At 40.0% G+C, this 23,650-nt stretch overlaps 1 protein-coding gene across 1 annotated transcript; it reads right to left on the reverse strand.

Annotated features, from left to right (window-relative positions):
• Positions 1–1,189: 1,189 nt before the first annotated feature.
• LOC129853762 (secreted frizzled-related protein 1-like) lies at positions 1,190–20,880 on the reverse strand. Its single transcript, XM_055920139.1, has 3 exons — positions 20,096–20,880; positions 15,334–15,414; positions 1,190–2,615 (listed from the first exon to the last, which is right to left on the reverse strand). The coding sequence occupies exons 1-3, from the start codon at positions 20,619–20,621 to the stop codon at positions 2,290–2,292; spliced, it is 933 nt and encodes a 310-aa protein (XP_055776114.1). The 5' UTR covers positions 20,622–20,880; the 3' UTR covers positions 1,190–2,289.
• Between the last annotated feature and the right edge of the window lie 2,770 nt (positions 20,881–23,650).

Raw genomic sequence — 23,650 nt, forward strand, 5'->3', positions numbered from 1 at the left:
TTCCACCATGGGAAACATGCAAAATAAGCTAACTATTCTGCAAACATATCATTTCGACAATTGATTGGACATTGCTGCCTTATTCCCTCTGCTTAAGATAGCATTTCACTGTCAACAGAAGTTGTTAATGATGTAAATCTCAATTAATTTATCATAATATACATGACATACCAGGCTACCAGCAGCCTGTGAAACCACACTGAATGTTAGTGGAATGGTTAGAGAAGTAAGAAAAACAGCATGCATGAGAGATCCAGTCTTTCCATAAATATGAAGATGTCAAATTGGCTTCACCATAACTACTCCAATCTGTTTGACAGCCATGTCCTGCATGTCATGATGAGGACTGACTTTGAACTCCCACAAGCTATTCCGTTTGGCACGGGATCTCCAGTTGCTGTTTTTACAGCGTCAGACAACGTGTATCACATCATCAGCAAAGCGGAAAATTAAAGTTTACTGAATGTGAAGACTTCCTCACTTATTGTACTTTTAAGAGCAGCGTCAATGCCAAAAGTCTGAGGTCTTCCTCGTGAAGTGTAACTAATTTTACCTGAAGAAGCTGTAAATCCGTGACAATTAGGTTTAACTAGCATTAAAACTAAAGTACAGTATGTTAACCCATTGTGTACATGATGCATATAGTATGTGTTAGAGGAGTTGAGGGCACAGGTTTGTGTCAGTGTGTCAGCTTTTTAAGATAAGACAATGACTATCATCCCCACGGGGAAATTTTGTTTGCAGCTCTGTGCATACATGAACAAAACGCCAAACACAACACACAAGCTGCAGGTCACCACAGAGCAGCGTCCTTTGGAGATTTTAGATCGTACCATGGTTTACATGCAGGCCTAAGGTATCGGAATAACTTTGAAAAAAATCACAAATTGTAAAGGCAAAGCCAAGAATTCCCAACATGTGCAAATAGTATGGAGATTTGAAAATCATTATGGACATTACACGCAGAGGGCTGACATTCCATACAATTAACTGTGTAGTACCGTGCCCTGAATGTGATTTCCCATTTTATTTCTGTGGTGTATGAGTATAAGCCATGGGTATCATTGTAATTCAAGCCACACTTGGTACTTCCTTCAACTGACTGAGAGCAAACAAGACTGGGAGTGATATCTCTACAAAAATGATACAGGTCACACAATGTGAAATGGAAAAAAAGATTCCAGACAACTTTTCATTGTTTTCTATATTTATGTAAAATGTGTATGTACATAACAAGGGGCAGAAATACACTGCGGGAATTCACATTTTCAGTCATTGAACGTGATAGTGCTAAGATGGATCAGCAATACTGAATGAAACAATGAAAATACAGATGTGTCAATCAAAATGTGAGGCTACACAAAGTTGTCACAAACTGAATGAACGTCAATCTAGAGGGATAGCAATTTAAGACTGCATTAACAAAAAATACACAAAACTTTGGTCAAATATTATCGGACGTCATATACAAATGCAAGGGATTTCATTATTCTACTAAATACCGGAGCAACCACTCGAGAAACTGATTTGCATTTGAATTGAAATACTGAACAATGTATACTGCATCAAAGTACATTTCATACACTGTACCATTAGGCAAAAGTTATTTTGACTCAGATGATGCAGTTGATGTACTGGAATTGATTGGATTAACATATGCATATATTTTTTCAAGTCAAAGAAAATGTGAAACAAATGAGGCAAACTGAAGAGAGGATGAAATTCTTAAAATCAACTGTAGTGCAGTCATTATTTTGATGAGACAATCCGGTGAAAACACACTATCATACTATTGTCAATAAGTTATTCAATGACCTTCTCTATGATGTGGCTTTTAAAGCTAAAATACAAGTAATTGTTGATTCTGTCTGATCGATTCAATATGATCTAATTGTAAATTCTATGATCTACTAATACATGTTCAGAGCAATAGGAGCAAGTCCATTCATTTCAGCAGAACTCACTGAATCGTGGTCTTTTCACTGCACATTCAGGGAGTGTGTCACACAAATATCTACATACAAAAGTGGAAACGGTTTCAGTACAGGAGGAAGGGGGGGCAGTGTCATTTACTTTTTTCAGACAACTGGAAACCCACCAGGTCTCAATGATCACACTGCTCAACTGGAAAATGGACGACAGGAAATTCAAAGCAGGTCTGTAAATATACAAAGATATATATAGATATATAAACAAAAACAAGAAAAAGCTAAAGAAATGTGGGTTGTTTGGTTGTGCAAGTTCTTCTGTAGCATGATGATGAGATGCTTCTAGAAAGTCTTGGTCTGATTATTTGAAGACATTCTCGAAAGCTGGACACTTGTGGGTCTTAAGTTTCTTGATGGCCTTTTTGAACTCTTTGCTGGACTTGTCCCACTTGTGGATGCCTGTCAGGAGGAACTGCTTGTCCACCTTGCGGCCCATGATCAGGTAGGTGTTGCCCAGGTTGTCCAGCTGCTGGCAGGGGCAGTCGGCTCCATTCTTCAGGTACAGAACCAGATTCTTTAGGTCTTTCTTCTTCAGGTGGCCCAGTTTCAACGGCTTCTTCCTTTTCTGCAGAATCACCTTGCGGTCCATTCCTTCCCGTCTCACCTCCTTGATCTTGGTCTTGATAGCTACAATCAAATAGACATCAAAAGAAAGAAGGCGTGGTTAAAAACAGTAACATGTGTATTCTTTTATATGTTACGATAAATATTTAGCTTGTGGGCTAGCTCAGAATGTTGAATCATATCTAGGGTTAGCCTGAGGCACTTTTCCTTTTAGCCGTGTTAATATTTAATGTCAGAACAGAATGACAGTCCTATAATCCCTGTGTACGCATTGTGCCAGGGCCAGGGGCTCTGTGACAAAACAGCAAGCCAAAAGGTTGGGTTGCAGAGCAGAGGGTATCAGTGGTTAGATAGCTAGCCCCCAGACACCAAGGACCATTAAAGAAAGCAGCCTGGTCTCATAGACTAGACGTAACATAGTAAATGTAAATCCGGGACAATCAAATTAGTATGATATGTCATGTATGGGTACATAAGACAGATGGTTACTTAAGGCAAGAACGAAAGTAGGGTGGTTGGTCAGATTGGATGGGTAGGCGTATAACACAAACGTCTAGCAACCCAAAGGTTGTGAGTTTGAATCTCATTCTGGACAATATTAGCAATTTTTCAACTACATACTACTTTTTAGCTACTTTGCAACTACTTAGGATGTTAGCTAACCCTTCCCCTAACCCTATAACACAAATGTCTAGCAACCCAAAGGTTGCGAGTTTGAATCTCATTCCGCATAATTTTAGCAACTTTAACTACTTACTACTTTTAGCTACTTTGTAACTACTTAGCATCTTAGCTAACCCTTCCCCTAACCCTAACCCTAACCCTGTTATCTAACCCTTATCCTAACCATAACCCTTTTTGCTAACCTTTCCCTAACCTTAAAACCCTTTAACCTGACTCCTAACCTCAACCCTAACCTTAAACCTAACCCATAGCATAGCTAAAGTTAGCCAGCTAGCTAGAATTCATAACATATCATACGATTTGAAGATTTGTAACATATCCCATCTCTATGGGAAACTGATCTGTCTACATTGGCTATTCTTTTCATTTGGGCTCCCGAGTGGCGCAGCAGTCTAAAGCACTGCGTCTCAGAGCTAGAGGCGTCACTACATACCCTGGTTTGATCCTGGGCTGTATCAAAACTGTCTGTGATCGGGAGTCCCATAGGCTGAAGCACAAGTGGCCTATTGTGGTTATGGGAGGGTTTGGCCGAGGTAGGCTGTCATAGTAAAATATATATTTTTTCTTAACTGACTTGCCTAGTTAAATAAATACAAATACTTTCAATGGACAGGAATGTTCAAATTCCCCTATGCCCCTCCAGATGTAACAGGAACTGGGGTTTTGTTTCCCTAAGTACCCCCTATCTAGCTCATTGGTTTTAGTGAAGGATCCCTACTCCCTGAGCTAGACTTGAGATATATTGAGGGAGATGAATGATCTTCAGGTATTTGTAAAATGCAACACATAGGGTTGAAAAAAAATTCTAAATAAAAAATAAAAAAAGTTTATCTTTTTTTTAATCATGGTTGGAAGATTCCAGATTTCCTGCTTATTACTTACGATTTTAGGAATCTTCCAACCAGATTTTCTGGAAGACCTGGACATTTTGGGAAAGCTGCTGGAACGTTGCAACCCTAACCCTACCCTTATGTTCAATACCACTACTACCAATTCAATATCACCACTGATTGTCACTGAAAGAAAGTGAAACATTTGATGCTGTAGTACATTGTAACCTTGCCTTTCATCATTTCTTGATATGTGGCCATGTATTGCCACAATTTTACACCCACCAAATGTCTCAATAATAATCTTTTTTTTCTTTCTTTTTTTAAACTTTTATCTCTCCAAATCCCACACCGGGCCTCTGATTTCGCTTAATCTGTCTGATCTTTCACTAAACTCTATTTAACCTGCTAATCTCTTTGTTTCCTCCACCTCCCCTTCTGAAATTGTGCACGAGTCAACCCCATGGTGGTCCAAATCTCAGCATCTATTCATGTATCTCAAATGGCACCCTATTCCCTGTATAGTGCACTACTTTTGACCAGGGCACATAGAGTGACATTTGGGCTCCCGAGTGGCGCAGTGGTCTAAGGCACTGCATCTCAGTGCTAGAGGTGTCACTACAGACCCTGGTTCAATTCCAGGCTGTATCACAACTGGCTGTGATTCGGAGTCCCATACGGCGGTACACAATTGGCCCAGTGTTGTTAGGTTTTGGCCGGGGTAGGCTGTCATTGTATATAAGAATTTGTTCTTAACTAACTTGCCTAGTTAAATAACATAAATAAATCAAATGTAGACTCATCCTCTATGGGTATAGGCCTACCTCTTCATCTCCCCACACAGTAAAGCAGGCTACTGCATGAGTGCAGGTGACTTCAGTGCATGGTAGTAAGGGGAATGTATGGCACACTGCTGTGATTCCACTCCATTGATCTACGGGCCGGATTAATGACCGTCTTGTGATCTTTTAATACAGGGATTTGCTCCTGCACTTGGTAAACTGACTGCTGCTCAAGATGTGGTGCTGGCTGATCTGTCTTAGAAAATCTGATAAAAAAATAAGAATACTTAACAAAAACAACATACATTATTATCAGTGTAGCTTACAGATAGGGGTAAAGACTGGTGTAGGAAATACAGGCTACTACTATATATCTGAACTCTAAATAGGCCCCTACTTAAAATGCACCATAATATGCACCATAAAATGCATTCAATAGCTAATATAGACTACTATATCTAAACTCGTAATAGGCTTCTACATGAACTATAGGTACTATGTTTTAGGGTTCATCTATTGCCCCTCTACCTTCCCATTGCCAATTAAAGTGTGAAGTGAAAAAGAACCGTCCCAGTGGTTTTCCAGGTATTAACAGTGCACATGGTCGGGATTAGGACCTTTATCCTCCATCTCTGGTCCATGAAAAGTCTCTGTGAGGAGGGCTTAGTGTTAAATGAAATCAAAACGGGCAGCTTTCATAATTAGCGAGTCATAAAAGATAAGGTCTAGCCCACCCCTGAAACCACTTTATCTGGATAAATCCAGCTTAAACTCTGTGCTGAACTTTCTTTGCACCTTGTGTTGCTTGTGTGCATATCTCCCTGGCCTGCCAAAGTGTACAGCACAGTGACTGACCAGGTAGGTTATGGTTTTAACTGCTCAGGGGAAAGGTTCAGTCATTGATCAGTAGTGCCTTCGGGCCAGTTAAACTAGAATTCATGTTACTATTTAATCTATTATTCTGGGCCCCTGTTTCGGTAAACTATTCACCCCAAACTATCATCTGACACGAGCGTTACAATCATTTCTCAAACATTCAAAGTTACACATTCTCAAACATTCAAAAACATTGCACAAACACTGCGCTTCATCTCTCATTCTATCTTCAACATTATCTCCATCTGTCGTTGGTCTCAGGTTTGGACAAACTGAAGCACTCAAACTCTATCAAATCGGCAATGCTGTAAAGTTTGTGGGCATCTAGGCTGTAACCTTTCTCCCCGACCCTTGACCTGATTTCATCTTCTGGTTTAGAGAGGCTTTCAGACAGCTAAGATGGTGTCATAAACCCAGCAGGAGTGAGTAAGTTGGGCATGGGCCCATTCACAACCATGGAATAACACAGCCCTCAGCCATTCACAACCATGGAACCTGTCTTCCCCGTGAGCCAATGTCTACTTCCCAAATTACACTCTATTCCTTACATAGTTCACTACTTTTCACCTGGCTTGTATGGGCCCTGGTCAAAAGTAGTGCACTATATACGGAATAGGGTGCCATTTGGGACACATCCTATGTGATCAGTCTAGATCAGGGCCAGGGCTGCTGCACTTTCGTTTATTCCATTAGCATGGGGAGGAATGGATGGTGCAATTACCTATACCACCAGAGAGAAAGCCAGCTGTCAGAAGTAGGGCATGGTGGGTTTGAATTGAAGTGTTTTGGAGTTGTGTAACAAAGAGCTGTGGTCATAAAAGTTTAAGTATGGAGATAAATCATGGTGGGAACAAAGTGTTGAGTGGGATGTACCATAAAACCATCAGCAGAGTAGACAGCACTGATGTTTAGAAATATATTAATCAGGATATCTGAGGAACAAGGGACTGGGAAGAGTTTAGCTAGCTAGCTGGCTATCTCCAGTTGTATTTGAAATATGTTATTTTCCTCATGGTTGATCATGATCACCCAACACAGAACATTTGGTTAACTGAACTGTGGATTTTGTTGTTTGTCTTTATGTTCCCTCTTTAATTGGACCGAAGCTAAAAATACAGTTCAGTTATTCAGAGATAAACAAAACCTTGGGTCAAGCAGACTTTCAAGAAACAAGAAACAACCCTTCTACTTAAAAACCAACACATTTCTATCCCTCCATGTCTTTTACAAACACATGTATACTTCCTCTGCCAAATTGTCCCGTATCCGACCAAAAAGCATGAAAAGCTTTCGCCTTAAAATAATCAAACTTTATTTAGATAAACTCGCCTGAGAATGTCAAAATGTGATTGTGAGATTGGAAGGACGCTATTATTCATGACTTCAAACAATGGCACACAATAGTAAGCCTCTCTTCCCTTTAGAAAAAAAATATATACTTTTGATTTCACCTAATTTGTTTATTCTGTCATAAAGAGCACATGTTCAACTTCATTAAAAAAACATGTTTTCCCATCTCAAGAGGTTAAAATACTATACATTGTACAACGCTCAAAGTGTAGGTCTACATTGTGTGCTTCCAATGAGTAGTATTATACGGCTCTACAGGGAATGGTTAGCTGTCTTATGGAGCGTTAGTAACGGCTCTTCAGCTGGTAATTAGTAGTTAAATCAGCCATGAATCCCCGTGTGACAGGGGGAAAGGAAGCTTGTTGTGTGCAACAGGGAGGTGCAATTGAATGTAAGATTCATTAAAAATAGATATAATTGTACAGTTTTTCAACACAAAACACCAGAAAATGGCCAAAAAGAGTAGAACCAGCTCACCTGCTTTTACACTATGACTTTTAGATGTTTCTTTTGCAATAAATATTTAAAAATGAATAGTATTAAAATGAGAATTCAGTTCACGTAACAGCATAGCTCCGAGAAATAGGGGTGCTGAGGGTGCTGCAGCACCTCCTGAAAAATCGGAATATTTGAATAATACAAAGAGAAAAAAAAGTTTTTCTTTCTCTCACAAAAGTAGTGCACTGGTCCTTTACTAGTCCTTTATTAGTGGATCGATACAGCTGTCTGTAGTGCGGGCAAAAAACATTGACATTTTACAAATTAATAAAAAATTAAAAGCTGAAATGTCTTTAGTCAATAAGTATTCAACCCCTTTGCTATTGCAAGCCTAAATAAGTTCAGGAGTACAAAGTTGCTTAACAAGTCACATAATAAGTTAAATGGACTCACTCTGTGTGCAATAATAGTGTTAAACATGATTTTTTTATGACTACCTCATCTCTGTATCCCACGCATACAATTATCTGTAAGATCCCTGTCGAGCAGTTCATTTCAAATACAGATTCAACCACAAAGACAAACTCAGACTTGAATATCCATTTGAGCATGGTGCAGTTATTAATTACACTTTGAATGGTGGTATCAATACAGCCGGTCACTACAGAAATACAGGTGTCCTTCCTAACTCAGTTGCCGGAGAGGAAGAAAACCAATGGTGACTTTAAAACAGTTACAGAGTTTAATAGCTTGATGGGAGAAAACTGAGGATGGATCAAATACATTGCAGTTACTCCGCAATACTAACTTATTTAACAGAGTGAAAAGAAGGAAGTCTGTACATAATAAAAAATATTCCAAAACGTGCACCCTGTTTGCACCAAAGCATTAAAGTAATACTGCAAAACATTTGGCAAAGCAATTAATTTTGTGTCCTGAATACAAAGGTGTTATGTTTGGGGCAAACCCAATACAACACATTACTGAGTTCTACTCTCCATACTTTCAAGCATAGTGGTGGCTGCATCATGTTATGGGTATGCTTCTAATCGTTAAGGACTGGGGAGTTTTTCAGGATAAAATAGAAAGGAAATGGAGCTAAGCACAGGCAAAATCTGGGAGCAAAACCTGGTTCAGTCTGCTTTCCACCAGACACTAGGAGGTGAATTCACATTTCATCAGGACAATAACCTAAAACACAAAGCCAAATCTACACTGGAGTTGCTTACTAAGAAGACAGTGAATATTCCTTAGTTGCCGAGTTACAGTTTTGGCTTAAATCTACTTGAAAATCTCTGGCAATACCTGAAAATGGTTGTGTAGCAATGATCAACAACCAATTTGACAGAGCTTGAAGAATTGTGAAAATAATAATGGGCAAATGTTGCACAATCCAGGTGTGGAAAACTCTCAGAGATTTACCCAGAAAGACTCACAGCTGTAATCGCAGCCAAAGGTGCTTCTACAAAGTATTGAATTGGGTGTGAATACTTATGTAAATGAGATATTTCGGTATTTCGTTTTCAATATATTTTCTGAAATGCCTAAAAGCATGTTTTCACTTATGGGGTATTGTGTGTAGATATGTTAGCAAAATCTGTTTTGAATTCAAGCTGTAACACAACAAAATGTGGAATAACTCAGGTGGTATGAATACTTTCTGAAGGCACTGTATATGTATTTTTTTCCGTATGGGTTTCACACTGGATTCTGTTAACATGGGTTCTGTTAAATGAGAACAGACCTTTTGCAATGAGATCTTTCCAGGAACTGAACGTTTCAGTGAGAGAAAAATGCTCATTCTGTGCCAGCGGAGGCATATTCCTGACATGATTAGTCTACGCAGATTAATAAAAATGACTTCTATGTAAGTCACAGATTGCTCCAGCTAACTGCCCTGACTGAGGTAGCCTTTCAACTACACAGTCTGAAGTTAGGCCTGGTATAGGTAAATTTTGACTAAGATTATGCCATTGCCTCTACAGTTAAACTGTACAAATGTATGTCTATATACCCCATGTGAATATTAGTGATAAAAAGTACATTCAGCATCTCTTGCTTGCAAAGTAGGCAGGATATTGCATAGTGAAAGTCTAGAGTAGTGGTCTTAACTTATCAATCTACATCTATTATAAGCTATCCCTCTGACCCATTTTGGTCTGACCAAAAGTGCTGTGATGAAAGCATAACAATAGATTGGCTCATGAGTCACGTGACCAGATGCTTTGTTGAGCTAAAAACTGATCTTTATAAAATCATGTCATAATTGCTTTCACATTTCACCCATTTCTCTCTCCTCTACATCTCCTATACACAACATTAATGACAGATCTTTCACATCATATAATAGTTGTTTGAGTCAAGCCCATCCTTGCATGAGTTTTAGGACAAAATAAGAAGAGAAACCTTTCAGACAAATATTGACTCACCTTTTTGCACCACTACAATCTAAAATAATAGAATTTGCTCAACAGTACTGCTTCATAAAAAAACATAACCAAATGTTAGTCCCGCAGTTGTGTGTCAAGCGAAAAGCATAGGTTATGCTTCAGTTATTGATAACCTGTGGCATCCACTTTAGAAACCTCTTCTCTCATTTCTTTAGCCAATTGTCTAGCATAAACATTTCTTGTTTACATGTTGCCCAACTGGTACAGCAAAGCAAACCCACCACTATAGCCCATGGCATTGCCACACAGCAAGCAGAGCAGCTCTATCCCAAATCGCACTCTAGTCCCTACAGAACCATATGAGCCCTGGTCAAAAATAGTGCACTATATAGGGAATAGGGAGTAATTTTGGACACAACCCCTTTTTTTCTCATGGGAGTTGGTACTCTCCCTTTGTGGGCCACTCTTGCAGTGATTGGGTCTAATGGATGCAATAAAAGTCTAATTTAACAGTCATTGTCAGAGGCCATGCTCAGCCTGCCTGGATAAGCTCAGACGTCAAGCGTTAAAGACATTATGACAAGGAATCAAAACAACATCTGTCTTAATCAGAGATGAAACAGACCAACGTGCCAGTTTCGTTTGGCAAACCAGGGACAAGTTTCTGAGAACAGAAAAGTGAGGCCCGTCATTACAGTGTAAGAATGGGACAATTCAATTAACTTTGACTGCACATAAATTTGTGTATTAGCTTTCCCTGAGAACATCTCTGAAAGAAGATGTGCAGAAAGTCCGTCTTCCCAAGGTCTGCCGGTTGGAATGGATTTGGAAAACACCAAAAACTTGGAGGCCAGCTTCTACCAATTTAAAATAAGGCACAGCATCGCGTAAACGTGTGCACATTCTCACTGCATACAATCACTGCCTCAAGGTGTGCTGAATTGACAGTGTCCCTGCGTGCGAGAAACTATCAATGCATTTTAATTGCATCGAAAAACAAAACATTCTAAGTTGTTGCTACACTGCATTGGCACACTGTGGATGGGATGGGCTGTCAAGCCACCAGACAAGCAGAAAGACATTCCCATACATGTGACATCAGTCCCCTGTGACAGAGACTGAGATTTGGACCAATAGGAATTAAGCTTTAACTTGCAACCCTGCTGACACCTACACAAGGACAAACAGCAGAACAAACATCCCAATTTACAGCTTTAAATACCTCCTAAATAAAGACTTTAGGGCTCCAATTCATTAGTTACAGAATATTAGCATTTAAAAGAGTATTACAAACTCCCAAGCTCTGTTTTTCTAGCGGATTAAGGCAGTAACTTTTTCCAGTATATATGTAACGTTGTGAGAATCAAGCATATGGCCAAGAAAACAAGGTCAATTGGTTGTAGTAACCCCCAAGAGGAGATTTCTCAAGATCGTTCACATTAGTTTACTTGGTGGTCAGTTGGTAGATCAATCCATTATGTCTGAAGGAATGATCCCCAGGAGTATACAAGTTGTAAATCTTTTCAATTTCACATACTAATCCCAGCATTGTTATACTCAGAAAGAACAATTACTCCGAGTACTGTCAGATAGTAGACATGGTGAAATGTTTGTCAAAGCTATATACATTCTCTGATAATGAAAGACATATCTCTTTTTTCGACCATGATGTGTGACTGACCAAGGAGTTTATTTAAAATAATGTATCATCGAACAAGCATCAAATTGTGCAAATCTATGGAACATGAAACATTTCTTTACTGAAAATATGCTTGAACAGTGTGTTTATGGTCATACATACACAATATATATCCAAAGGCACATGCACATGCACCCCCCACCCCACAAGATTTTCCCTGTTTAAAAAATTCTAATATACGGAAAGTATTCAGACCACTTGACTTTTCAATATTTTGTTAAGTTACAGCCTTATTCTAAAATGTATTATATCGTATTTTTCCTCATCAATCTATGCACAATACCCCATAATAATGACAAAGCAAAACAGGTTTTTAGAAATGTTTGCAAATGTATAAAAAAAAAAATGAAATATCACATTTACATAAGTATTCACTTCCTTTAATCAGTACTTTGTTGATGTAACGGCTCTTGTTTGTGGAAGGAAGGCACATTCAAAAAGACAGTTCCTCCAAACAGTATTTATTTGTGCGATTCCAGGTTGCTAAAGTAGCCTACTAATACACAGTTGTCAATGTATTTTTTTGTTCTTTTGTTGCAGCAGGTCTTCTGAAAACCAGTAGGTAGATGAAACATTTGCGGTGTTTGTGTCTGCCGAAAATATGCCTTTGCCAAAGTGTTTTTGTATATTGATGATAAAGGCGCAGCGTGGTAGGGGTACATCATATTTTTATTGAAGACACAAAAACAAAATAACAAAGACAAAAAAACGAAAGTGAACAGTTCTGTCAGGCACAGACACTAAACAGAAAACAAGATCCCACAAAACCCAAAAGGAAAATGACAATTGATATATGATCCCCAATCAGAGACAACAATAGACAGCTGCCTCTGATTGGGAACTTCACTCTGCCAAAAACAAAGTAATAGAAAACATAGACTTTCCCACCCGAGTTACACCCTGACCTAACCAAACATAGAGAATAATAAGGATCTCTAAGGTCAGGGCGTGACAGTTGAAGCACCTTTGACAGCGTTTACAGCCATGAGTCTTCTTGGGTTTGACTCTACATGCTTGCCACACCTGTATTTGGGGAGTTTCTCCCATTCTTCTCTGCAGATCCTATCAAGCTCTGTCAGGTTTGATGGGGAGCACTGCTGCACAGCTATTTTCAGGTCTCTCCAGAGATGTTCGATCATGTTCAAGTCCGGGCTCTGGCTGAGCCACTCAAGGACATTCAGAGACTTTTCCCGGAGCCACTGGAGCAGGTTTTCATCAAGGATCTCTCTGTACTTTGTTCTGTTCATCTTTGCCTCAATCCTGACTAGTCTCCCAGTCCCTGCCGCTGAAAAAAACATATCCACAGCATGATGCTGCCACCACCATGTTTCACCTTAGGGATGATACCAGGTTTCCTCCAGACGTGACGCTTGGCTTTCTGGCCAAAGAGTTCAATCTTGGTTTCATCAGACCAGACAATCTTGTTTCTCATGGTCTGAGAGTCTTTAGGTGCCTTTTAGTAAACTCCAAGCAGGTTATCATGTGCCTTTTACTGAAGAGAGAATTCCGTCTGGCCACTCTACCATAAAGGCCTGATTGGTGGGGTGCTGCAGAGATTGTTGTCCTTCTGGAAGGTTCTCCCATCTCCATAGAGGAACTCTAGAGTTCTGTCAGAGTGACCATCGGGTTATTGGTCACCTCCCTGACCAAGGCCCTTCTTCCCCGATTGCTCAGTTTGGCCGGGCGGCCAGCTCTAGGAAGAGTCTTTGGGGTTCCAATCTTCTTCCATTTAAGAATGATGGAGGCCACTGTGTTCTTGGGGACCTTCAATACTGCAGAAATATTTTGGTACCCTTCCCCAGATCTGTGCCTTGACACAATACTGTCTCGGAGCTCTACGGACAATTCCTTCGACCTCTTGGCTTGGTTTTTGCTCTAACATGACCTGTCAACTGTGGGACCTTTAAATAGACAAGTGTGTGCCTTTCCAAATCATGTCCAATCAATTTAATTTACCACAGGTGGACACCAATCAAGTTGTAGAAACATCTCAAGGATGATCAATGGAAACGGGATGCACCTGAGCTCAAGTTTGAGTCTGAATTGAGTTCATCCACCTCTGGCCTGCTCGCCTCCCTACCACTGAGGAAGTACAGTTCCCGCTCAGCCCAATCAAAACTGTTCGCTGCTCTGGCACCCCAATGGTGGAACAAACTCCCTCACGACGCCAGGACAGCGGAGTCAATCACCACCTTCCGGAGACACCTGAAACCCCACCTCTTCAAGGAATACCTAGGATAGGATAAAGCAATCCTTCTGCCCCCCCCCCCCCTTAAAAGATGTAGATGCACTATTGTAAAGTGGCTGTTCCACTGGATGTCATTAGGTGAATGCACCAATTTGTAAGTCGCTCTGGATAAGAGCGTCTGCTAAATGACTTAAATGTAATGTAAATGAATACTTATGTAAATAAGGTATTTCTGTTTTTATTTTTAATACATTAGCAAAAATGTCTAGAAACCTGTTTTCACTTTGCCATTATGGGTTATTGTGTGTAGATTGTTGAGGATTTTTTTTATTTAATCAATTTTAGAATAAGGCTGTAACATAACAAAATGTGGAAAAAGTCAAGGGGTCTGAATACTTTCCGAAGGCACTGTATTTATATATTTGTTTCTCTGTAATACTACTAGTCGCCTAGCAATTTCATGAAGTTGGTTTTAGCTAGTGCAGATAGGTTCCCAATCTCCCGACATCATAATTAGCTACCAAGAAGCCATTTCAGGCTATCAAGTTAGATTTACTAGCTTGTCTAACTATCTTAGCTGGCATGTCTGCAGCCAAGGTTGGTAATAACTAAAGCAATAACTAAATGTACTGAATAAGATTCACATTCCTTTCAATCTTTTACCCAAATTTTTAGCAGATATGCAGAGAAGAATATTTAGTTTATTTAAAAAAATAACAACCAGTCAGGAGTATACAGACAGCTTAAGAGGTATATGCAGAAACATGTATATATTTTTGATATAGTATATATTTTTGACATAGAAGTATGCATAATAATTATGGATCTAGATTGCACTTTGTAAATATACAGTCAGTTTGAACTAAATCCATGATCCTCTAAACTAACCATGATAATTATTGTGGGACTGACCCATTTTTATTTTTTTCTAACTGTTAATCTACAGTAACTTGCTTTTCTTTTCAGAGGCTTTTTGCTTCCAATAGACGTATTAACCCCACTAAAGACCACACTTTTAAGATCATACAGAGAGATGACTGTGCGGTGCTCTGGTCTCTGTGGAACCTCATCTATAGCTGGGATAAAGCACCAAGCTCATTACTGTAACCAGCATGGCAAGAGTCAGGGAATGGATGCATAAGAAATTAATGCATAAGAAATCCTATTGGCAAGAGTGTCACTTTAACTTTTCAAAGCTTGCTTTTGTAAAGATCTCACAATATACGCTGAGGGGCTGCAGACCAAAGGTGGGAGGGAGGGCTCATTAGATCTGGGGCAAATTCCAGAGCTATAGGTATAGACATACTGTAGTTCTCCATTGTATGTGGTTCCATTTGTATAGGCTTCTATGCCATGGAGAGTGCAACCTCTTGTGTTGGCTAACACGATCCATAGGTATAGTAGCCCATAGGAAAACTTGTCATGGCAAAACATACTGTGTGTGAGTGTGTGTGTGCGTGTGTGTATGTCTCATCTTCTGTATTTTTAGGAAATGCTTAACAAACGGAATGAAAATGGTAGTGTTAGGGTTAGGAGACGCTTACCAAACTCGCTGGCACACATGTGCTCTAGAATGATGTCTGTTTTCATTTCGTTGTCACATGGGGGACAGATGGGCGAGTAACCTGTGGAAGGGAGGGAGGAGAGAGTCTTTTCAGAGGGCAGGACATGTAGCACTGTCACAATAATCAACCAAGTAACAGCCATGAACAAATGGAACAAGAGTAGGGTTGCAAAAATCCTGTAACTTTCCGAAAACTACAAGAAATCCTGTGAAGATTTTATTTATTTTTATTTCACCTTTATTTAAGATCTTAATTAGTTAAGATGCCCTAAATCAGAAGGGAATAAGCAAGAAATCCGGTATCCACCAACCAGAATTTCTGGAATAACTGTGAATTTGGGGAAAGTTACTGGAATGTTTCAACCCTAAACCAGTGAAAGTTTTTTTCTCTCCCTAAAATCACCATTCAATCTGAAGGGAACAACAGCTGCCAGTAACTGAATCCCTAACAGATTGTAGCATTATTCACACCTCTATTTACCTCAACATCAGCTCATTTCCCAGGGTAGTAACACTTTTGACCTTTCACCACCTATCTCCCTGCTTGTGCTTCAAATCAAATCAATCTTGCCGATGAAATCTTATGTGAACAGCTACAGTATGTGAAGATGACACCTGCCATTCTGGTCAGAGGTGCCGAGTACACTCTGTTGTCAGTTGCTCTGGTGTTTTTCCTCTCAAACTTATTCATCCAAACTCCAATGACGTTTGTTCTTGTTTGACGGTAAAACTCTTAATTGACCAACCTGACCTCAGTTGGAATGTCCTGTGCTTTTATAGCAGGTCCTAATTATGGCCTCCAGGACACAATGCTGCTCGTTATTGGCTAGATTCATGAAATGATAGGGGGTATCAGCAGTCTTCTCAATATCCAAGACTGACTATCATTCCATTGTAATTAGGTGGTTAGTTTTGATCTCTTCGGAGTCTATGCTCACTCAATGCAATCAGACTCAATCTGTCCTGGAGGCCTGTTTTACTGTACGTTATCTGAAAGCATGTGGAAACGCGTGCACACACATGAACTGTTACATGTACCTGAGACTTTTATAGAAGGTACATTACTTGACTGTGAAGACAGAGAGATGACTGACTGAAACGGGACACTCTTCCACTCAGGCTTTCATATACATGTATTTTTAGCTACAGGAGCCAAGTTCCATATAAACATATCAGACTGTTTTGACATTATGATTAAAAATAAGGAACGGTTCTAACTGCGTAGAGGCCAACAATGGACAGAAATGCCTTTTTTGTTTTTGCTATATAGGGTTTTTTGCCAAGTGACATTCATGAATATTTAATGAAAATGATATTTATTCAATAATGAAATAACTGTTCTGTTCTTTCTTAAACAGCTTAGCAAAGCTTGGCTTTAAACCCCAAAACAACATTTGGAGTACTGTGAGGTTTACCATCTGTAAAATATAAATACATATTTACACACACTTCTCCTGTTCTTTTGTGATTGCCAGTTGGCCATTCCGTGTGTTTGACAAACACTTACAAAAGTTACACCCAGGTGGAAAGCACTTGTGAAAATAAGCACTGTTTACAGAGTCAAAGAGGCTATATTTTCAATTTCACATTTTTTTCTACTCTAAATCTATTGTCACTAGCTTCATACTTGTTTAGCAGTCAGCAGTGGTGAGGCTCTTTAAATAACTTACATCAAAACACATGACCTTCTAAACTAATTTTGATTTTATGTTTTATTCATTCAAATGCATTTCTTTCTCCCCCCCCATTTCATATGAAACTGAACAGTGATTCGTACATCACTAATAAAGCACATATTTTTTAGGGTTTTATGTTCCTGTCAGTCAACAGTGAAGAAGATGCAGAACAACACAGACACTAACGGCCCTGTAATGAGTAGAGGGGGGTTAAAACAAGACCGACTCTGTGGCCTGCTGGGCTTCTGACTGGGCAAACATGATTTATTTATCGCAAGTGCTGACACATATGACAACAGGTGACCTCTGGAGACTGTCTGTGTTCCAAATGGCACTCTATTCCCTATGTAGTGCACTACTTTGACTAGAGCCCTATGGGTTCTAGTCAAAAGTAGTACACTACATAGGGAATAGGGTGCCATTTGGGGCACAACCTGTGGATCTCTGTGTGGTCCCCGAGCTCCAAGAGGAGCCTTTTCTCAGGCTGCTGGGCTCCTGCCCACACACACCACCATGTTGGCCCCCCTCGGCCCAACACGTCCCAGTTACAGAGGGACTACCTCAGATATACAGTAAGTTCTGTGTAACTGCAGCACCACGGAGCGATAAAGACCTCTTCATCGGGTGCTGGACTGGAAAGTCACCAGTCACCATATCAGTTCGCTGTAAGACCGAGCTATTCATGTTCAGAATATAGTAAATGTTTTAGCACTAAGCTAACATTGTTTTGCAGCCTGCATATACAACGCAGATCAAAATGTAAGGAGGTTGATGATGGAAAGTCCTTTTTAATTTATGAGAAATCTGCATGAGGTGGCTGTACTTCCCCTTCTGGGACACCTCTAGAAAAGAGCAGAGCAGCCTTTCCAACTCGCTCCAAGAGAGATTCTACTAGTTCCTGCCAGGGACACTGACATGGCAATAAAATATTACAACCCATGACAGAAACAGTAATTTTGGACAAAACTTGTCCTTTGATTGTGAAAGGCTGCAGCATTTACACTGAACAAAAATATAAACACAACATGTAAAGTGTTGGTCTCATGTTTCAATATGTTTTTTTGTATACAGCCATGTCTGACTTATTGTTAGCCCCAAGCTGTTACAGATGTAGGATCTTAATTTGAGCCAGTTTGCTACAGCAGAAAAATTATCCTGAAGCAGCAGGTAATGTAAATGATTATGTGGATTATAATGACTGGACATTTTTTGTAGGGGTTGATACGTTTTTCGTTGGGGCAAATCAAGTCTAACATTTTAAAGTGGAAATTACAAACTTTAGAAACCTTTTTAAACCTTGAATACACTAGCCTGTTCTGAACAGAAACATTCTCAGCAACAACATAGTGATCAAATTAAGATCCTACATCTGTAGGTAGTTCTAGTCCTTCTGAACATAACTCAGTCCAGAAACTGATGGTTGTATCCCAAATGGTGCCATATTTCCTATATAGTGCACTACTTTTAACCAGAGTCCTATGGGTCCTGGTGAAAATTAGTGCACTAGGAAATAGGGTTGGGACGCAATCCCAGTGAGATTGTGGCAGTCTCGAGCCAAGTATCCCTGCAGGCAGATAGGCAGACAGGCATCAAGGACCTGATGTCTGTGGGAGTTCACTGTAGCCTTGAAACACAGTTTATTACATTAGCAGAATTGATAGTCTGTTTTTTTCACCCTCTCCTCATCATTGTCCCTCTGGTATTCACTCTTTCATAATTCATATACGTTTGTATCTGCTATTCAAATTAAACTATACATGTTGTTTCTGTCTGGTGAGATGACTTTTTGGGGGGGTTCAAAGGAAGAGGCCAGTAGTTAAGACGTCAATATAAAATGGTCATTAATGGATGTATTAGTTCTGTGGCTGGACTGCCTCCCAGTTCATAAATTTCACCTTGAAATAAATTGCTACCACCTGTTAAAGGAGTATTAGGCTACAACATTAATTACAACATCACTTCTCTTTGTCAATAGCAAGCAACTTAACATTTGCCACAAAGAGAGGTTTTCTCTTGGTAAAGACAGCGTGGTCTTGTTAGCGCTCTGAAATAACTAAATAAAGGTTTTGCTATCTCACGCTTACATTTTTTGGGGATAATCTAATCTAGAGGTAATCTAAGCGGTCATGGGAAAAATTACCCCAAAAGGTTGGGAATGGTTCATTTGCATCAGGTTTGACATCAACAAACCCCTGAAACAACATTCTGCCGCCTGAAGAACTGCATGGGTGTCGATTCTCACACTATGTCAAAGTAGTGACTGTTTGTTATCTCAGTCAAGTACTGCAGCTCTATTGAGCTGCCCCATAGGACACTATGTTGAGCCTGCCCTACAGGATACTATGTTGAGCCTGCCCTACAGGACACTATGTTGAGCCTGCCCTACAGGACACTATGTTGAGCCTGCCCTACAGGACACTATGTTGAGCCTGCCCTATAGGACACTATGTTGAGCCTGCCCTATAGGACACTATGTTGAGCCTGCCCTATAGGACACTATGTTGAGCCTGCCCTATAGGACACTATGTTGAGCCTGCCCTATAGGATACTATGTTGAGCCTGCCCTATAGCATACTATGTTGAGCCTGCCCTATAGGACACTATGTTGAGCCTGCCCTATAGGATACTATGTTGAGCCTGCCTTATAGCATACTATGTTGAGCCTGCTCTATTCCGCAATACATGGTAAAAATAAATACAGATATTTGATAATGATTATTACAGATTATCATGCTTCATCCACAAAATGCATCACATTTTTTATAAATTGAAATAAAAACTGCTTCCAAGTGAAGAACATAATGTACATTCAACAATACAGAATGCAAACTCCTAGCCAACACCTCAGCTTTTTACATATTGTGCCAAGCAATGGCTCAGTTTCAGATCTGGTACCAGACTAGCACATGGAAACATGACTGGCACTTGGTGACATGGGATTCTATATGTAATTCTATATCTAGATATTATGGCAGGAATGCTGCCTGCTGGTAGGTAGGTAGGTAGGTAGGTAGGTAGGTAAGTAGGTAAGTAGGTAGGTAGGTAGGTAGGTAGGTATAGCCTTACCTGTGGGTTTTGTGGCTTCAGTGGCGTTGGGTGCAGTCATGGCAATGCAGACGTCGTCCTGAGGAAACTTGTCGCAGGTGAGCATCTCAGGCCAGGGGAAGCCGAACGACTCCATGATAGGGGTGCAGCCGTCCCGTACAGCCTCACACAGCCAGCGGCAGGGGTATATGGGGCGCTCCAGGCACACTGGGGCAAACAGGGAGCAGAGGAACACCTGGGTACCCGGGTGGCAGCTCTTATGCACCAGGGGCACCCAGCTGCCCGCCTGCTGCTTCACCTCAGCCATAGTCTCATGCTCCAGTAGGTTAGGCAGCAGCATCTGGTTGTAGCCCACATTGTGACACAGCCGCAGGTCCTCTGGGATATCCACACACTGAGGAGGCTTGCCATAGCTGCGGCCACCATTGTACATGTCCGATTTCCAGCTCAGGTATTCATACTCAGAGGCTTTGCTCACAGACACCAGTGCCATGGTCAAAGCCAGAGGGATGATTCTCCAACGGCACAATGGTTCAATGGACCTCATTGTTCACAACAGAGGAGAGTCTGCAGAATAAAAGTAAAATGCAGCTCACAATGGAGCTTTCACTGTGGAATAGAACAGACCTGCTTCAAGAGAAAAATAAAATGGAGAAAAGCTCAAAGAGTCCAGTTGATAAATGCTCTCTGAGTAGAAAGTTTCAGGTTTCAGTGTAACTCCACTCCTGCCTCCTCTTGTTGCAGCCCCGCTGTTCTGTTCCCTTCTGCTGCTACTGACTCACACAAGCGCCTGCAAAGATAACTGTCTAGAGTAGCGCAGCTTGGAAACAAGAGGAGATTGTGAAGTGCGCGTCGGCCAATCGGAAAGCGTCTGCGCCTTTTGGCACTCACACGTCAATCAATGTGCTCAATTACTCACTGCGTAAAACACGGCTTAACGTTCCCTACCCCCTTCATTAGCCTTTATTTTCCTTTGTCAAAACAAACAAGTTGCCTTCACACCAAACAAACAAAATAATTAAATGGTTGAAATAATTTAGTGCTTGGTCAAACGGCAGCTCGTAATCACTTGACAGCTATCATGCACAGTACATTTGTGGATCATTTTGGACAGTTATTTGAAGAATTGTGGATAATTTATATTTGACAAAAACACCATTTAGTTACAGCGTCAATATGCGGAAATACAGTATGCGCAGCTCAATAAATATATTAAATAAATCGAAAAACGTTCAAAAGTTCTAAGTCAAAGTTTTAACAACGGTGAAATATAGCATATCTGAAAACAAAATTAATTCAAACCAATAGTGTTGAATATTGATTTTAACCTATATAATATCACACATTCTAAATGTAAATTCATATGAGGTGAAGAAGGGACAATTGTTCAATTAAATATTAATTCAGTTTACTTAGATCTAATTAGATCTTGTTATAGTAAATTTGTTTATCTGCATGTTAGTCCACTTTCTTTCTTTTTTTTCTTTTACAGCTTTCCAGGTTTGATATGACTAAGACAAGACCTGTGAAATCTACCAATTTCAAATGCGCATTAATTTGCGTGCCATTGTGTTGTTAATGACAAAAGCCAATTAAACACTCATGATTAGAAAACAAAGTAGCATTTCACACATAACAATGACCCCCTGGTCCCGGTAAACAAGACTTAGCCTAGATCTTTCCTTTGTGCAGGAATACTGGGAGCTGTAAAAAAGAATAATAGCCTAAAATAAATGCAACTAGATTGTAAATCACAGGCCATGGTCTTCATTGCCACATAATATGTTGCATTATAGAATAAGAGGAGTGATGTATGCTATACCATTTAGCTAAATATACATTTTGAGAACTTGATTTAATATATGTTGTTTTACACTCATACTATGTAAGCAGGCCTTTACAAAATTATTCCTGGAGAATTGTTTCGTTCTTTTTTGCAATGTGAACAACATATTGTTGAGCTAATCTACTCCATGTAGCCTACTGTGTCACCCAGTAAGGCTGAATGGTTTGTAATTGGAATTTAACTACAATTACAGCCACATTGAATTACTTTTAGGTCAGGTTTGAAGTTTTTCCATTGATAATACAGTCAATGCCCTTGCCATATGATCGTATATGATGAGAAGGTTTACCAAAGTATTTTAGATATTATTAATTTCCAATAAACTGTGATGTCTTAATAAGGATTTTGCTGACACTATGTCTGTCTAACAGTGCTGCTACCATAGACAGATTTATAAGGTGAAGGCACCTAACTACAGTTTGCACATAGTAGGGGTTGCTAAAACAAACTCCAGGTATTTAAGACTGGGGTGGATGGGAGTTTCCCCCCCCCCCCCCCCCTTCTCTCCACTCCAGACATGGCTTCACTCAGAAGAATGAGAGAACTGAACTCCCTGGCTGCAATCCACAATGGCACCCTATTCCCTATATATAGTCCATTACCTATGACTAGTGCCCATAGGGCTGTGTTCAAAAGAAGTGCACTGTGTAGGGAATAGGGTGCCATTTGGGACGTCCCCCCCGTCTGTCAGGAGTGATGTGCCTGACTGTATCGACAGAAGCTGAAAACATTCTGAGACTGGTATGTTCCACATACACGGAGCCAGGTAGCAGCAACCTAAAACCACCTCAGAGTACAGCCAAGACTAAACATGCAAGAATTACTACACACCAATATAAGCTTATGTGACGTTAAATGAGTTTGGACATTTTCTAATGATGCCATGTTGAGTCTAAACAGACTTACATCAAATTGAAGTACAGGCAGGTTTGATGCTATGTAACTTTATTGTAGTTTACGTGAATTGATCATATGTGAAAAGGTTGGCTTTCTAATTCCTTATTGTTATAGAATTAGGCAATACATCTGTGAAGTGGCATGCAAGGTGTATGAGAAAGCAAGTCTTACAGAACACCAAAATCATTTACAATGTAAATATGCTGGTTTTAACAGGAAATAAAATAATAAAATACATTCAAATGAGATTATAGGCCTTCCTCCAGTGGAAGTCATTGTCATCAACACATTGCTAAGCTCGATCGATAGATATGGACTGACTCGTGTTCATGTTCCATGAACTTCAAAACGAGGAGCACTTTGATTGGGTTTGCACATGTTTTAACAATAGAGAGACTAAATATTTGGACTTTCAGGGCCCAAGAAAAAGAGTCTTCCATGGGTCTTTAAAAACAATCCATCTCAATTCAACAGTGTTTAAATACATAATCTCACATACATGTACATGTATCCCCATGAAAGGGCATTTGGTAGAGCAGAGCTGACATGTGTGTTGCTGAACATCTGTCATCAGTGACTGCTAGCTAAACACTGGATCTCCTCTAGGCCATAACATCTTAGTAAGTGTATATACATGAAAAATGATCAGGTTGAAAAACCTCTGCTATGTTCAAGGGGGAAAGAAAAAGCCTATCTTTAATAAATATTTGTTTTTCAGAAATAACAACCATAGCTGCTTTTTGTCAGGTAGCACTTAACGCTGGGGGAGTGTAGCCTGCTAGTCATGTTCTACTCTAGAGAGTCAAGCGGTGCCTTTGTCACAGTTGACAGCC

This window comes from Salvelinus fontinalis, chromosome 4 (assembly GCF_029448725.1).
Source record: "Salvelinus fontinalis isolate EN_2023a chromosome 4, ASM2944872v1, whole genome shotgun sequence".
In the NCBI taxonomy this organism is placed as follows: Eukaryota; Metazoa; Chordata; class Actinopteri; order Salmoniformes; family Salmonidae; genus Salvelinus; species Salvelinus fontinalis.